This window comes from Nyctereutes procyonoides, unplaced genomic scaffold (genome assembly GCF_905146905.1).
Source record: "Nyctereutes procyonoides isolate TBG_1078 unplaced genomic scaffold, NYPRO_anot_genome, whole genome shotgun sequence".
NCBI lineage: Eukaryota > Metazoa > Chordata > Mammalia > Carnivora > Canidae > Nyctereutes > Nyctereutes procyonoides.
Window position 1 is genome coordinate 22,546,006 of NW_026575051.1, and position 17,845 is coordinate 22,563,850.

At 34.7% G+C, this 17,845-nt stretch overlaps 1 protein-coding gene across 1 annotated transcript in view; it reads left to right on the forward strand.

Annotated features, from left to right (window-relative positions):
* The window catches only part of HCRTR2 (hypocretin receptor 2), a 106,098-nt gene that overhangs the window by 65,578 nt on the left and 22,675 nt on the right, over positions 1–17,845 (forward strand). The window contains exons 2-3 of the mRNA XM_055330857.1: positions 6,468–6,646; positions 13,682–13,925. Of these exons, the coding sequence (XP_055186832.1) occupies positions 6,468–6,646; positions 13,682–13,925 (423 nt within the window). The remainder of the gene's footprint in view (positions 1–6,467; positions 6,647–13,681; positions 13,926–17,845) is intronic.

Here is a 17,845-nt window from a genome sequence, read left to right on the forward strand (position 1 = left end):
ATACCTTTTATTTCTTTTTGTTGTCTGATTGCTGAGGCTAGGACTTCCAGTAACATGTTGAATAAGATTGATGAGAATGAACATCCTTGTAGTGACCATACAGGAAAGGTTCTCGATTTTTCCCCATTTAAGATGATGTTAGGTGTGGGTTTTTCATATGTGGCCTTCATTATGTTGAGATATGTTCCCTCTAAACCTACTTTGTTGAGTTTTTTTTTTTTTTCCATGGGTGGATGTTGTACTTTGTTGAATGCTTTTTCCACATCTACTAAAATGATCATATGGTTCTTATTCTTTCTCTTACTGATGTGGTGTATCATGTTGATTGATTTGTGAATATTGAATCATCCTAGCAGCCCAGGAATAAATCCCACTTGATTGTGGTGAATGACTTTTTAAATGTATGGTTGCATTCAGTTTGCTAGTGTTTTGGATTTTTTGTTGCTGAGGATTTTTGCAACATCAGGGATATTGGCCTGTAGTTCTCTTCTTTAGTGATGTCTTTATCCAGTTTTGGTATCAGGATAGTGCTGCCTTCATAGAATGAATTTGGAAGTATTCCTTTCTTTTCTATTTTTTGGAATAGTTTGAGAAGAATAGGTAATAATTCTTCTTGAAATGTTTGACAGAATTCACCTGTCAAATCATCTGGTCCTGGACTTTTGTGTGTTGGAAGTTTTTTGATTACTTATTCAGTTTCTTTGCTGATAATTTGTCTGTTCAAATTTTCTATTTCTTCCTGTTTCAGTTTTGGTAGTTTATATGTTTCTAGGAATTTATCCATTTCTTCTTGTGCAATTTGTTGCCATATAGTTTTTCATAATATTCTCTTGTAATTAATTGTATTTATGGTGTTGTTTGTTATTTCTCTTCTCTCATTTGTGATTTGTTTATTTGGACCCTTTCCCTTTTTTTCCCTTGGTAATTCTGGCTAGAGGTCTATCAATTTTATTGATTTTTTTATAATGTAAAAATCACCTAAGTGTTTTAATGTTTTGGCTTAAAAATGTGAGTTTTGAATCATAAATTTTTCTTAATCCTTAAAACATCTACAAATTACAAATTCAGAAGAGATATGCTCTGGAAGATTTCAGTGGACTGTACTTTAGAGGTCTTCCAAAAGCTGGGGCATTGTGTGTAGCCCTGCTACCAAGTCACTGCTGAGGAGTATATTATTATTTGAAAGGAAGGAAAATGATATTTAATGCCTATAGGATTTCTTCTTTATTTATTTTATTTTTAAAAAATTTTTTATATATAAATTTATTTTTTATTGGTGTTCAATTTGCCAACATATAGAATAACACCCAGTGCTCAGTCCATCAAGTGCCCACCTCAGTGCCTGTCACCCAGTCACCCCCAACCCCCAGCCACCTCCCCTTCCACCACCCCTCGTTCGTTTCCCAGAGTTAGGAGTCTTTCATGTTCTGTCTCCCTTTCTGATATTTCCACTCATTTTTTCTCCTTTCCCCTTTATTCCCTTTCACTATTTTTTATATTCCCCAAAATGAATGAGACCATATGTTTGTCCTCCTATTGACTTATTTCACTCAGCATAACACCCTCCAGTTCCATCCACGTTGAAGCAAATGGTGGGTATTTGTCATTTCTGAGACAATGGCTGAGTAATAGCCCATTGTATACATAAACCACATCTTCTTTATCCATTCATCTTTCGATGGACACCGAGGCTCCTTCCACAGTTTGGCTATTGTGGACATTGCTTCTATAAACATCGGGGTATAGGTGTCCCGGCGTTTCACTGCATCTGTATCTTTGGGGTAAATCCCCAGTAGTGCAATTGCTGGGTCCTAGGGCAGATCTATTTTTAACTCTGAGGATTTTTTATTCAAAGAACCAGCTCCTAATTACATTAATCTGTTCTTCTTTTTTTTTTTTTTGTAGTTTGTGTATCATTTATTTCTGTTCTAATCTTTATTTTTTTTCCTTCTGATGATTTTAGGTTTTGTTTGTTGTTCTTTCTCTAGCTCCTTTAGGTATAAGATTAGGTTGCTTAGTTGAGATTTTTCTTGCTTCTTGAGGTAGGCCGGAATAGCTATAAACTTCCCTCTTAGAGCTACTTCTGCATCTCAAAGGTTTTGGACCTGTGTTTTCATTTTCATTTGTTTCCATGTACTTTTTTATTTCCTGGTTGATTATTTCCTGGTTGATTCATTCAGTGTTTAGTGGTATGTTATTTAACAACCATCTATTTGTGATCTTTTCAGCTTTTTTCTTGTGATTGACTCCTAGTTTCATAGCATTGTGGCCAGAAAAGATGAAAGATATGACTTCAATCTTTTTAAATTTGTTGATGCTTGTTTTTTGTGGACTAATCAATGGTCTATTCTGGAGGATGTTCCATGTGCACTTGAAAGGAATGTATATTATGCTGTTTTAGAATGGGATGTTCTAATGAAGGAATGTATATTATGCTGTTTTAGAATGGGATGTTCTAAATATATCTGTTGCATCCATCTGTTCCAGAGTGTCATTCAAAGACATTGTTTCCCTGTTGATGTTCTATTTAGATGACCTGCTCATTGATATAAATGGGATGTTAAAGTCCCCTACTATTATTGTATTATTACTTATTAGTTCCTTTTTGTTTGTTATGAACTATTTAATGTATTTGGGTGCTTCTATGTTGGGTACATATTTACAATTGTTGTAGCTTCTTGTTGTGTTGTCCTCTTTAGTATTATATGGTGTCCTTTGTTTCTTATTACAATCTTTTTTATAAAATCTATTTTGTCTGATATAAGTATTACTACTACGGCTTTCTTTTGACAACCATTTGCTCAACAGATATTTCTCCATTCTTTCACTTTCAATCTGCAGGTGTCTTTAGGCCTAAAATGAGTCTCTTGTAGACTGCATATATATGGATTTTGTTTTTTTATCCAATTTGTTACCCCCGTGTCTTTTGATTGGAGCATTTAGTCTATTTACAGCCAAAGTAATTACTGATAGACAATTATTTATTGTCATTTTATTACTTGTTTCATGTTGTTTCTGAAGATATTCTTTATCTTTCTCTTTTTCATGGTTTGCTTATTTTCTTCAGTGATACATTTGAATTTCTTTCTCTCTATTTTTGTATGTTTATTAATGTCCCCCAGATGCTCTTCAAATTGCTGTGTCCATGCTATATGTCTGCCAGCTATTTGCCCTTCCTTTTCTCCAAGAGCAGCCCCACGTCCGCCTGGCTCTATCCTAGCCAAACCCCCTGACCTTTAAAATTCCAGGCTTTGAGCCCTGCTATTTGAAAGAACTCACAAAATTCGGCCCCTCTTATTTTCCAACCCAACTGCCACGGGAATTTGTTTTTCCTGTGCACTCTCCTGTGTACTAGTCTGTCTCTAGCTCTTCTACGCAACTGTGGCTGCCTACAATGACCATGATCTGTTTCTCTCCAAACTGCATCTCTGCTCTTTCTTCCTTCCTTCTTTGATGTGGCTTCTTCTCTACCTTTAATTTTGTAGTTTGTTCTGCCAAGCTTCAGGTCAAATTCTGGGGTACTTAGGATGTTTTGATAGTTATCTTGTATTTGTGGGACAAGTTGAGTCTAGAATTCCCCTACTCTGTCACCATCTTCCAACCTCTCTTATATCTTTTGTTTTAGCATTCTAACAGGTATGAGATGATATCTTATTGTGGTTTTGATTTGTATATCCCTGAAAATTAGTGATGTTGAGTATATTTTCATGTGTCTGTTGACAATCATATGTCTTCCTTGGAAAATGACTATTCAGATCCTCTGCCCATTTTTTACTCAGATTGTTTATTGTTTTGGTGTTGAGTTGTATAAGTTCTTCATATATTTTGGATATTAACCTCTTATAAGGATATTAACCCCTAGAGGCCTAATTATGGAATGAGTAAGTCATGGGAATAAAAGGCAGAGCCTAAGGAATACAATTAATGATATTGGAATAGTAAGTAACAAGACAGATGGTATCACCACACTTGTGGCGAACATAGAATAATGTATAAATTTGCTGAATCATGAAGTGGTATACCTGAAACTAATGTAACATTGTGTGTCAACTATACTCAAAAAATATATTAAAATGACATAGCATTGAGGATAAGATTTAATGTAAGCTCTAGCACTTACAAATTATTTGTCCTTATGTAGTTTCCTTAACCTTTTTAGCCTGTTTCATACCTGTTAAGTGGGGATAGTAATAATAACCACTTATAGTGTTATCATGAGAATTAAACTAGTTAACAATTTACAGTACATAGTAAGTTGTATAGAAATGTTGCCTGAAATTATACTTTTCTCATATTGGCTAGTCATAATACATCAACACTGTATTTCCATCAGTGCTTTTCCTCCAAATTATGGAGAATTGGGAGTCATTCTGGAACTGACTGTATTTTTTTAAGTCTTTTTTTCTTTCCTAAATCCAAAGTTGCACCATTTGGACCATTCGTTGACCATCAGTGGTGTGACACTTATATCAATTTTCCAATAACAAGCCATGATAATGTGTTAGTCACTGCTAGTGTGCCTGTGCATGTGTCTGTGTGTGTGTCTTCAAGTGTTTCTGGGAAGCAAATCATTCAGCAGTATTACTTTCAAATAATAAAGACTACAGTTTATCCTAATAAAGCTCATCTGAATTTTTGGGTACTAATGTGCTGGAATTAGAAAAATATGTAAAGTTTTTAAAGATTAAATGCTCAGAAATTCAGGTATTGAGTTAGCCTCTGTTGGTGACTGAAAGGTAATTTCAGTTCCAGAAGCTACTGAAAGCATTTTTAAACATATGAAACTCTTAAATAATACATGATTGTCAAAAAGAAATCTTTATTTAGTGACTTAAATTTAACAAAGTGTGCTTTTATTTCTTCACTCTATAAGGTTACTAATTACTGCATCACTTGGGTGCATAGGTGACAGCTCTGACAGGCTGATCATCCCCAAGGCAAATACAGTTACTTTCAGTGAAGCAACCCATCAATAGATGTGAGCAGTTCTCACACCTATATAATTCTTGAGCCACTGACTATGTAATCTTTGGATACACCACACAGAGGACAGAGAATTGAGGAACTGGATGTTCTTTCCATAAAGAGCAACTGAATAAGATAGAACAGCTTTTTAATATGAAGATAAACTGAAAGGCAACGAGGAAGGCTCAACTCTGAAAGTATTGAAAAATGTGTTTGATTTGAGGTGATGTGTAGAGGCCATCAAGAGTAATAGAGAGGAAAGAGGATTGAGTCTCTAGAGTTTATATGTGCTTTGTTATAACTTGCTCATTTTCCCCCACAAAAAAGAAAGAGAAGAAAGAGAAAGAAAGAAAGAAAGAAAGAAAGAAAGAAAGAAAGAAAGAAAGAAAGAAAGAAGAAAGAAAGAAAGAAGCATGGTGAAAAGATCAGCTCCTCACTTTGTGTTGAATCCCAGTGGTTGGTGTAATTCTGTGCTTTATGAGCCATTTGTCCCTAGCCAAGCTCCACAAATTCCCTGTGTCTCAAATACTGCATGTATAAAATGATGGTAACAATGTCTTCCCTTGGGATTGTCAAGATTAAATGACCTAAGTATATGAACTATATAGCTCAATGTTTGCCAATGATAGGGGCTGAATAATTTTTGGCTTTTGACTTTAAAACTCTTCATCAATTAGAAGTTTCAAATGCAGAGTTTGGGAGCAGATAGCCAATGTCATGGTTGAGGCAAACACCACAGTTAATTGGAAGTAGCTAGCTCCTAATTCATCTCACTTCAGTAAATATTTCTTGAGTGTCTACTACATGCTGAGTACTGAGGGAATAGAAAAAAGAATCAAAGATTGTTCTTTAACTGCTGGGAATCACAATTCAAAATCAAGTAGAAATGGAGGCAATCTTATTATGATCTTTTGATCATTGAGAAATGTCTTGTAAGGTAAATGAACTGATGTTATGCACGGATTCAGGATTTACACAAACTGATTCAATGAGAACAGTACAGACTTAAAAAAATCTTTCTTCTTCAATGTTTATTGTGGACTTTGTAGGAGTATTGATTAGCTTGGCTGTGTTTCCTCATCATTACCTATTTTCTTTGTATAGTTACTGTCTTCATCTATTTGGGCTGCTATAACAGAATACCATAAATTAGGTAGCTTATAAACCACATAAATTTATTTCCCACAGTTCAGGAATCTGAGAAGTCCAAGATCAAGACTGGCAGATTCAGTGTCTGGCAAGGCCTTATTTCCTGGTTCATAGACAGCAGTTTTTTCACTGTGTCCTCATATGGTGAGAGAGTCAAAGGATTTCTCTAGGGTCCCTTTTATAAGGGCACTATCCCATTCTTGAGGGCTCTAGAACCATAATCTATTCACTTCATGAAGACCCACCTCTTAATACCATCACACAGGGTGCTAGGAACTCAACATATGAATTTTGTGAGGATGCAAATATTTAATCCTTAACAGTTACTATTCTTTTCTTCCCCCCCAAATTAGTTTGTGTGGCTGTGTGGAAGAACCACCACATGAGGACGGTAACCAACTACTTCATAGTCAACCTTTCTTTAGCTGATGTGCTTGTGACCATTACCTGCCTTCCAGCCACATTGGTTGTGGACATCACTGAGACCTGGTTCTTTGGACAGTCCCTCTGTAAAGTTATTCCTTATTTACAGGTAATTGTTTTTCACACTTCTTCTTATCTAAACACAGAAGCTACTGAAAAAGTATTTTCTTTTTTTTTAATTTATTTATTCATAGAGACACAGCTAGAGAGAGAGGCAGAGAAACAGCTAGAGAGAGAGGCAGAGACACAAGCAGAGGGAGAAGCAGGCACCATGCAGGGAGCCTGATGTGGGACTCAGTCCCGGGTCTCCAGGATCACGCCCTTGGCTGCAGGCAGCGCTAAACCGCTGCGCCACCGGGGCTGCCCTGAAAAAGTATTTTCAAGTAAGTATTGAAAGTAGTTTCAGTTATAATCATCTGGTAAATTAGTGAGTTAAGAGAAAAATACACTTGCTTAAGGAATTAGCAAACTTAAGAAAAATAACACTTGATACTTTTTCGTAAATAAAGTTCTGTGTAAAAAGTAAAGCAATAGGATACTCAATTCATCATTAGATGCTAAACAAACCTATTATTTCTTTGATCTTTAACTTTTCCGTTGAAAATAAGGAAATTGAACAAATTAATGATTGAGCCTTTTCCAGTCTTTTTTTTAAAGCAAAGTCTATTTTTATAAGTGGTTTTGTTTCACACTAAGACATTAAAGCTATATCATCAAAGCAATACAGTGATCAGATATTAGTGTTGGTTCTGAATCAGACTACCAGGCTTGGAATCTCTGTTCTGCTGTTTATTTAATATATGCTATTGAGCCAAATACATAAGCTCTTTGTGATTCACTTGTTAGAGAACGGTAATAATTTTAATTATAACTAACTCCTATAGTTCTTATGACATTCTACTTAGCTAATTTCTCTATAAATTACTTGTCATAGTGATTACCCTCTGGAAGATGGCAATCTTGTGAAAATATAGCATACTTTCAATAAACATCAGTCATCATCATAATTAGACATTTTATTCTATGTGAAAGTAGCTTTTCTACAATGAATTGTCCTATAAGAAATTGAGAACAAACACTTTCAGAGAATAATTTTGTGATGGATATTCTGATAGTTCTAAAATCTTTGAAAATTTTCAAGCTAGTGGCCACAGCCACAGCCCTCAAAGAGGTGGATTCCCTTTAGCAATTGGACAGTGAATGAGATTATGCCCACTCTCTGCTTGTCTTCCTGTAACCATCCTCCTCCCCTCATTCCCTACTCCCTCATTTCTCAGATGGTGATAACAATATTTGGAAGGGATGAAAATAGGCTCCCAGTAATGAAAAGTTGGTGCAGGTAGAAGAACAATTGGACATGCAAAAAAAATAAAAACCTAGACACAGATACTTCACCCTTCACAGAAATTAACTCAGAATGGATCATAGACCTGAGTATAAAATGTAAAACTATAAAACTCATAGAAGATAACAAAGAAGAAAACCTAAATAATCTTGATTATGTTGATGACTTTTTAGCTATAACACCAAAGGCATGATCCTTGAAAGAAATAATTGATAAATCATCTTCACTAAAATTAAAAGCTTCTCTATGAAAGACAAGAGAATGAGAAGACAAAGACCCAGGAAAAAATATTTTCAAAAGATGCATATAATAAAGGACTAATATCCAAAAGATGCAAAGAACTCTTAAAACTCATCAATAAGGAGACAAATAGCCCTATTTAAAAATGGGGCAAAAAAACTTTAACAGGACTTCATCAAATAAGATATACAAATCACAAAGAAGCATATGAAAAGATGCTCTTCAACATATATCATCAGCCAAATGCAAATTAAAACAATAATGAAATACCACTGTATACCTATTAGTATGGCCAAATTCTTGAACACTGACACCAAATGAGGGTGAGGATGTGGAGCAACAGGAGCTCCAATTTATTTCTGATGGTACAGCTACCTTGAAACATACTCTGGGAGTTTCTTATAAAACTAAACATACTCTCTTCATATGATCCAGCAGTGGCATTCCTTGGTATTTACCCAAAGGAGTTGAAAACTTACATCTACACAAAACCTTGCATACAAATGTTTATAGCAGCTTTATTGACAATCACCAAATCTTGAATGCAACCAAGGTGTCCTTCAGTAGGCAAATGGATAAATAAACTGTGGTACATCCAGACAGTAGAATATTGTTCAGAACTAAAATGAACTATCAAGCCATGAAAAGACATGGAGAAAACTTAAATGCTTATTACCAAGCTGAGAAGGCTGCATATTGTATTATTTCAATAATATGATGTTCTGGAAAAAGTAAAACTAGAGAGACAATAAAAAGATAAATGGCTGCTAGAGGTGGGAAAGGATGAGATAGATTATGATAATATAATAGTAAATACATGTCATTATACATTTTTCCAAACACATAGGATGTACAACACCAAGAGGGAACCACAAAATAAGTTATGGACTTTAGGTGACTATTACGTGTCAAGGTAGGTTCATCAATTATAACAGATGTACCACTTTGATGGAGGGATGTTGATAATGGGAGAGACAAGAAGCATATGGCGAATCTCTGTATCTTCTTCTCAATTTTGCTGTGATCTGACATGTACCCCAAAAATAAAGTTTTAATAAAACAAAAAGTTTGGGGAGACACAAATAGCCCATTGCTAGAAATTATGCTGATAAAGTTTTTTGTTCTGAAGTGTTATGAAGAGATCTTTAGCTAAATAGTTCTTCAATAACCTCTTATAAAGAGAAGTCATGATTTTTTAGATTAGATTAGAAATCACTGATAGAATAGCAAGTATAAAATGCCATGGACATTATAAGCTATATTGCAAATATTAGCTGTAAGGTTAGTTTGACCAGTCAGATGAAAATTATGAATGTTACATAATTCAGTAATTTTATTTGTTTTGAGATAAATAGTACATTAAGCAACAAAGAAAATTATCCTTATTAAAAAGAATCAGTGGGGTGCCTGAGTGGCTCAGTCGGTTAAGCATCTGCCATCAGCTCAGGTCATGACTCCGGGTCTTGGGATCAAGCCCCCAAGTCCAGCTCTCTGCTCAGTGGGGAGTCTGCTTCTCCCTCTTCCTCTGCCACTCCACCTACCTATATTCTCTCTTCCTATATTCTCTCTGTGTCAAATAAATAAATTAGATAGATAGGTGATAGATAGATAGATAGATAGATAGATAGATAGATAGATAGATGATAGATAGATAGATGATAGAATCTTTAAAAAGAATCAGTAAGAAATGGGTCTTATGGTTTTGCATGGAGTCACTGGAAAAATGACAGCCCAGAATTCTAATATTTCACCATCTCTTGGTTCTAATAACTACCCAGGGGAAAATTTGAGAGGTCCTCTTAAGTTCCAAGTTCGCTACACTTGTCCAGAATCTTCTATTTGCTGAGCAAAAATATTTTATGCTCTCTCTACAAACCAGAAGATTCTCCAGTGAACTGTGGGATGATGAGGGAGGAGTGTATCATCCTATAATATGTATAGTCCTGCTCTAATACAACTGCTCTAACTTTTTAGACCAGGTATTCGAGACTGTCCTGTGAGTACTCAAAGACAAACTGGATATAGTATGTATCCAGTGAGTGATACAGGGCATGGGTCTCTCTTAAAGTTATTGACAGTACTATTTCAATTGAGCACAACTTAGTAGCAAGTCCTACGGTGATGAAACATCTCCATTTCCTGAGAGGTTTTGTCTGCTTCTCTATAAATAGTGTCCTGTCTAATCAAGACCTCAATTGATTCTCTCCTCCATAGGCCAAAAAAAAAAAAAAAAAAAAACAAAACCTCCTGAGTAGCCACAAGATCGGAGTCCAATGAAAAAGACTAGATCTATTCATTACCTCAATCTGCACTACTTCTTGATGAAAAGTTATAAAGGCACAAATAACTTGGTGCACTGGTAAAACTAGTATCTCCAAATTTTCTCAGCATTGATTGCCCATTTTTCGTAGAATTTCTTTAAATGGAATGAACAGTATCAATGGACAATAAGCCACTCATTCAAATTTGAATATTTTCCCTTAGTTGGTGATATTCTGACTGATGGCTTTTGTCCCTGATATGAAACATATGTCCTATTAAATGTTTAAAATCATATTACAAAAACATTTATCCAGCCTGATTTTAAGGTTGTTTGGTTATATTTAAGATTCTTTGGACATGTACTAATTTTCTATGACTTATCGGTCCTTTCTCTTCTAAATACAACCTTTAGGTTTATGACTGATACACAGTAACACTTCAGAAAATGCCCCCAAATCATAAAAATCTCACAAAGGTAATAAAGCTTTGCTGAGTAATTCAAATGACCCTTTTGTATCTTTAATAATTCTATAAATCCAAGACCATTAACATTTACTGGGCTATTTACTGAATAATTACCATGAATTTCTTAGAAAATTATAACATATTTCATTTTTCTTCTCACACTTAGAGGAGCAGTTGGGTACTGTTTCAGGGTGACTTTTTTTTTTTCAACTGCAGAAGAAGCTCCACACAACAAAGGTCAGGAAAAGAACAAAACCTGAATGAAATGGAAGTGGTAGGTGGTGGGTGGTGGGCGGGGGGGGGGGGGGGGGGAGGGGAGGGTCCCTCACTCCTCAGTCACACTTTCTCACCTTCCAATCCATTACTGCCCATATCCAAATCTGTGGTGTGGCAAAATTTCTTTTTTCTTTTTAAAATTTTAAAGTAATCTCTATACCCAATATGGGGCTCAAACTCACAACCCTGAGATCAAGAGTCTCATGCTATACTACTGACTGAACCAGCTAAGTGCCCCCCCAAATTTCCATTTTTACCTGCCTTAGATCTCTGAGGTCTTTTTGTCATAGCTATATGCTAGCATAGAACAGAGTCATTGGCTACCAAAGCAAGTCTCCAGCATTGCCCTGACCACAGGGTGCCCATAATATGGGTGAAAGGTCAAGCATCTAACAAAAGAAGTTCTCATCATCTTATCCCACTTCATTTATAAAATTCATAATCTCCACTGGATTCATTCACAAATGATTTGCTATCAGGTTAAGCTAATATCAAACTCTAAATGAAAAAGGCACCCAGAAGTGCACTCCTAGAAGTAAAAGCAGCAAGAAATTGTCATTTGTAATCACCTAATCTAAGATGCAATTTTATATACCCCCAAGACAATATTGTTAATTGAATACTAGTGTGTATTATGCACTAGCAAATACAGTAGTCAAACAGTGGATGTAAAATCACTGGTTGCCAAGCATCCATTAAATAGATTCTACTGTTAGGTTAACCATGTCAGCATATTCTATCATATTGACACATAACAGAGAAGCCACTGCTCCTTGGCTCACTGCTGACACTGGATGATGGTCTTTCAAGTGAACTGCTTCTTAATTGATTATTACTGCTTAATAGTAAGGGAAAATGCTAGAAATGACTTTTGAATTTGAGGCATGCTACTTCTATCCCACCCACCCATGTTGATTACAATTCATGAATGATAAATACTAAGCCTTGTTGAGCATTTTACACTTCTGATAGCTAGATGGCATAAATATATCCCCAGCCCAGCAACTATGAAGGTCAGCTGTGCAGATCTAGACTACCACTGTTCTATTCCTAAATTACCAATAGCATTTGAGGGGCCTTGAGTGCTTGCATATTTGCAGGGAAAGAATGAGAGTTGGGAGGCAAGGGGTTGGTTTAAGAAGGACACTTGAATTAGCTCTAAGACCAAGTAATTCTCAAGAGTCACCAACCAATCTAAACCATCTCTGATAGAGTTCAACCTTTAAGATTACACTCAAAATGCAATTAACCTCCAAGAATTTAGCATAGTTTAGGCCTTTACTTGTAATTTCTATGCTTTTTTTCCTCACTAAAAAGCAATCTGTTCCACTTAAAAGATAGACTACCGAACTTGAGAATGGAAGAGAAAACTAAAGTACAATCATTATCATTGCCATATCATAGTAAGTAGTAACAACCACTTACACAACGTTTATGCAGCAGGCCAGGGCTAGGTATTTCACATCCCAGTTGACGCTCCCTGTTATTCCATGGTTGGGTCCTATTATCATCCAGTTTTACAGATGAGAAAACTGAGGTATACAGAGGTTAAGAAACTTACCCAGGATCATACATTTATCAAGTGAGATGGGGTTCATGCCCAGGTAACCTTGTTGCAGAATTGATTTCAACTGTACTGTTTTCAAGAGAGAATCAAAAGAATCAGAGTAACAATAATTGTATCCAGTCAGTTTCACTCATTTAACAGAAAACGATAACAACACATATACATTTGGCTTAAAACTGTAAAATGTGTGGGATGCCTGGGTGGCTGTTTAAAACCCAATTTGTGATTTCGGCTCAGGTCATGATCTACTAAATCATGAAATCGAGCCCCACATTGTAATTAACTGACATTAACTATGGAAATCTGGACTAGGTGAATCTATTTGAGTTTTAGAGGCAAGTTGCTTACACCAGCAATGAGCAAACTCTGGTGAGGAAATCCATCCAGAATTCGCTTCTAACGTAACTTCTGCTTTTGGGTGCAACATGCTGGAAACAAACCAATGTACAAAAAGTGTTTGTTATTTGAAAATAGACTGAGGTATCCATAAATGTTTAAAAATGTTAATTAAATGCATCACAGTCAAATATCTATATGATGTTTTAAAAGCAATATATGTCATATTATCTTTATAAGTGAAAGTTTTCCAGTTCAAGCTAAATATATATCTTCTATTTTTTGAAGACTTTTTTCCCTGTCAGTGCAAAGTTGCAAGTTAAAATGATAGCAATAATTACTTAAAGAATGGCATATTACAAATTAACAGATTTGGCATAAAATTATTTCATAGTCTGGCAAATTTTTCATAGCACCTTTATCATGTTTAATAGGAAATAGGTTTTTCAATAATACATTTTTAATATTTTATATTTATATATTATATTTTTATAAAAATATGTAAGATAGTAAGAAAAACCTTACATGGAATATTTTCTCACAACTTTGAATCCAATTATCTGTGCAACCCTTTCTTTAATATAGTAAGTATATTAAGAACAATCCATTTAACACCAAGTGCTTCTCTTATCCTATGTTCTTTTTCTTCCTAGACTGTGTCAGTGTCTGTGTCTGTCCTCACACTGAGCTGCATTGCCTTGGATCGATGGTATGCAATCTGTCACCCTTTGATGTTTAAGAGCACAGCCAAGAGGGCCAGGAACAGCATTGTCATCATTTGGATTGTCTCCTGCATTATAATGATTCCTCAGGCCATCGTCATGGAGTGCAGCACCATGCTCCCTGGTTTAGCCAATAAAACCACTCTCTTTACAGTGTGTGATGAACGCTGGGGTGGTAAGTACATTATGGCCCATAAGCTGACATTTATATTACAGATGCAAACTAAAAATTTGATTTGCAAAGCCATTATAAAGCTGACTTTATTGTTTTATTGACATCTATTAGTACAGTTTTGCAAAAGCATGAAAACAAGGTCAAAACCCAAAACCATTTCACTGAATAGCTCTGCCTATTTAGTCCTTTGGAAATATAATGCACAGTTTTCTGGTTTTCATATTTTTCAGATAGGAACAAAAGGAAAGTCTTTTTCTATAATTCAGAATTGATTATGGCAGCTTTTCTTAAGTTCTCCAAAACAAAAAGGGCTCCTTTCTACAATCCAGATATGTATTCTGGAATAATTAACATTTTACAAAATAGTACAAGGTTATATTGCCTCAAGTGTAAATTCCTTAGATACAACTGGAAATTTTATTTTAAAACCCATGTCCTGCCTGCAAACCTGACTGAAGTTGAGTATGTAGACCTATGCTCTTCTCTGAGTCAAATGATCTCCATATGCTATGTTTATTCATAACATATTAAGTTGATAAGCTATCACTAGCATACTTATTTTCTGATTTAAGAATTATATTAATTATGAATGATTTCTGGTTTCCAATCTGATAGGTATGACAGTTAAATTTAAACGAGTAGAAGTTTGGAGGCCTTATGCTCCTTGGCTCAAAACTCTCAGTGACAGCCTTTGAGGTTTTTCTATAACAAGGGAAACATTTCTATCAATGTGTGATCAGGACACAAAACTGGACACAGCAAAGAATGACAAGAAATTAAATAATCCTGTATGTCATGTACTGGTTACAAAATTATTACACTAAATTTGAGGAAACTGATCTGTCCTGTTCTGGATAAGTATGTAACAATAGCTCATAGTTAGGGAAATTAAACATTAGGAAAGAATTTGTTTATTAGGCAGATGTACATTTATGCTTATTAGAAGATTATGAACAAAAGCAGTATATCCTATGGATTTCTTATGGATCTGGTATTCTCAGGTATTTGCATCTTTGCATTTATATGAAACTCCTACCTTGATACTTTGATTTGGAACACTGAAAAGAAAAAAGTCAGGAATTTAAAAATTAGGCATATGCTTTCACTGTAACAGGATAAAATTGAAAAGGCCCTGGGATTATTTTTCATATATTATCCAAAGACCTATATTAACTAAAACGTCACAATTTGCTGTGTCTCTAATCCCAAAAGTTAGCTAGCCCTTTTTGAAATTTAGACTTCGCCTTCCTTTCTAACATTGTAATTCACTTGCTATATTTTCTCTGGATTATCTTCATATTTCCCCAATTTTCCCCAGTAACAGTGCAGACAAAAACAAAAGTAATGGAAAATTCTCAAATGGTAAGAATACTCCTTAAGAGTCTTAAGTCTCATTTATTTAATGTTCCAACAAAATCTTGAGTACTTAGGATATACCAGGAATGATGCCAACCTAGAGAGAAACAGACTCTGCCTAGGGGAACACATTCCATGTAGTGAGACACAAGGTAAATAAACAAATGTTTATAGTGTGCTTAGTTTTTTAATATTCTGGTATCCAAAGTGCTAGGCACACAAATGAAAGAACAAACTCATTCCTGGCCATTTGGACCAAAGTTTGTGAAGGAGCTGCTAACATTTCAGCAAAGAATTAAAGATAAGGAGAAATTCTCCATACAGAGAAGAGAGGAAACGGTGTCCAGAAAGCAAGAAAATCCACTCAATGAGCAGCACCACTTGAAGAAGTAAAGAAGACAGTCCAAACCTGTAGTGTACACAATGTAGAGATATGCAGTCTAAAGAAGTATGTTTGGAAAGAAGGTGGTTTGGGGACCAATTGTGACCTGTCCCTAATGAAATTCTTTTTTTTTCTTTAAGATTTTATTTACTTATTCATGAGAGGCACAGAGAGAAAGAGAGAGAGGCAGAGACACAGGCAGAGGGAGAAGCAGGCTCCATGCAGGAAGCCTGATGTGGGACTTGATCCCGGGTCTCCAGCATCGCACACTAAACTGAAGGCAGACATTTAACAGCTAATCCACCCCGAAGTCCCTAATGCAATTCTTAATACAATGATTTCTATCTGGAAAACCCTAAAGATCTCTTGATCAGAATACTTTAGTTAACTAATGATGGAATTGAGCAGGTTATGAAGCAAAGAAGTATATTTAGATCTAAGCCTCCAACTCAAAACTTGGATCCTTTAAGTTTATGAAAGTAGTAATTAGATTAAAATACCTACCTATTATTTAACACGGTCATTAGTATGTTCTCAAAAATATTTTGGTAATTGATTTGTAAGTTTGTGGACTGCTTTTATAAGCTTTTCTTCCTTTCTTTCTTCCTTTTTCTTTTTTTTTAATGTTGCCCTGAATAATTAAGTAGCATTCATCTTCATTAGCAGAAAGATTGCAGAGCTAAGGAATCCTATCAGTTATTCTGATGAAATAAATAGCCACATCATTTTCTAATTGCTTTGAGCAAAAAATATGAATAAAATTCATTTCAACCTTTAGCATTTTGCGATCTAGCTGTAGCAGAGACATTTTCTTTAAAAAGCCAGCAACTACTATTGCTTTATTTATTTATTTATTTATTTATTTTTATTTATTTATTATTTTATTTATTTTAGAGAAAGAGAGAGGGGGTAAGAAAGCACAAGCAGGGGCAGGGGCAGAGGGAGAGGGAGAGAATATGAAGCCCACCTCACATTGACCACAGAACCTGTTACCTGGGCTCAGTGTCAGAACTCAGGGATCATGATCTGAGCCTAAAACAAAAATTGGTCACGTAGCTGATTGAGTCACCCAGGAGGCTCTACTGTTGAATATTTAAAAATATAAACTCAGCCTTCAGAAGTAATTTCAGAAAACTATTTGAAAATGATTTTATATTAGGAAAACTATTTGGAGATGATTTTATATTAGCCTACAATTACTTAACATGATTATAAAGGCTTAAACTAAGCAATCAAAATTGCATTTATCATCCACATAATCAAACAATAAAATTTACGAAACTGTCTTTTTGAATATTAAATGAAATTGTTAATCACTTAATGCTTTCAAGAAAAATATAAAGAACAATAGCAGGTTCTTATCATTTTGATCATTAGACTGCTTATTATAATGATTTTTACATAGCATAAGCTTTGTTGATGTAGGCTATTTGAAAGTCTATGTTTAGATTAAAATGTTAAAACTAAGATATGTTGTGATAGTCACAACCTAAAAAGGCCATAGGAAATTATATTTTACAATGTTAGCTTTCTAAAGTTCAAACATCTTTCAAGTCCAAAACCATTTAGCCCAATTTTTAAAAATTTATTGTGAAATATCTTCTATTTGAGCCTAATTCATGAATTATGTTTCTAATTTTTATCCTAAGTTAAATCAATAATGTAGTTGCAAAAGCAGACGGTGATATCATAATTGTCTTACAACCAATATATTCTAGCATGGATGGAGTCAGTGAACAATGTGGTCATTTGATTCATATCAAATCACTTTTAGGAAAGTCTTGCAAATGCTATCTCACTCATGGTACAAAATAACTAAGAACACTGTCTTAGTCTTACTGAAAATATTACCAGAAATATTTAATATTTTGTGGATAAATTATTTCTGCAACTCATTGTATTTTTTATGGATTATGACTTGTTCAAAAAAATGACCATAAACCATAACTTCTGGCAGACACACTTGATACTCAAAAACAAATAATATGTGTTAATATTTATTTTAATGATCTTTAAAGCATGTCTTTAGATGTTAAATTAATTCACACTTCTAAAATTTTTAAATTATTCTAGAATTTACCCAAAGGTCCTTGTTTGCTTCATAAATGGATAGTTGCACAGAATAGTTCCTATTGGAAAGAAAGTAATTTCTTTTCTGCACTCAATGATACAATTGTCTCAC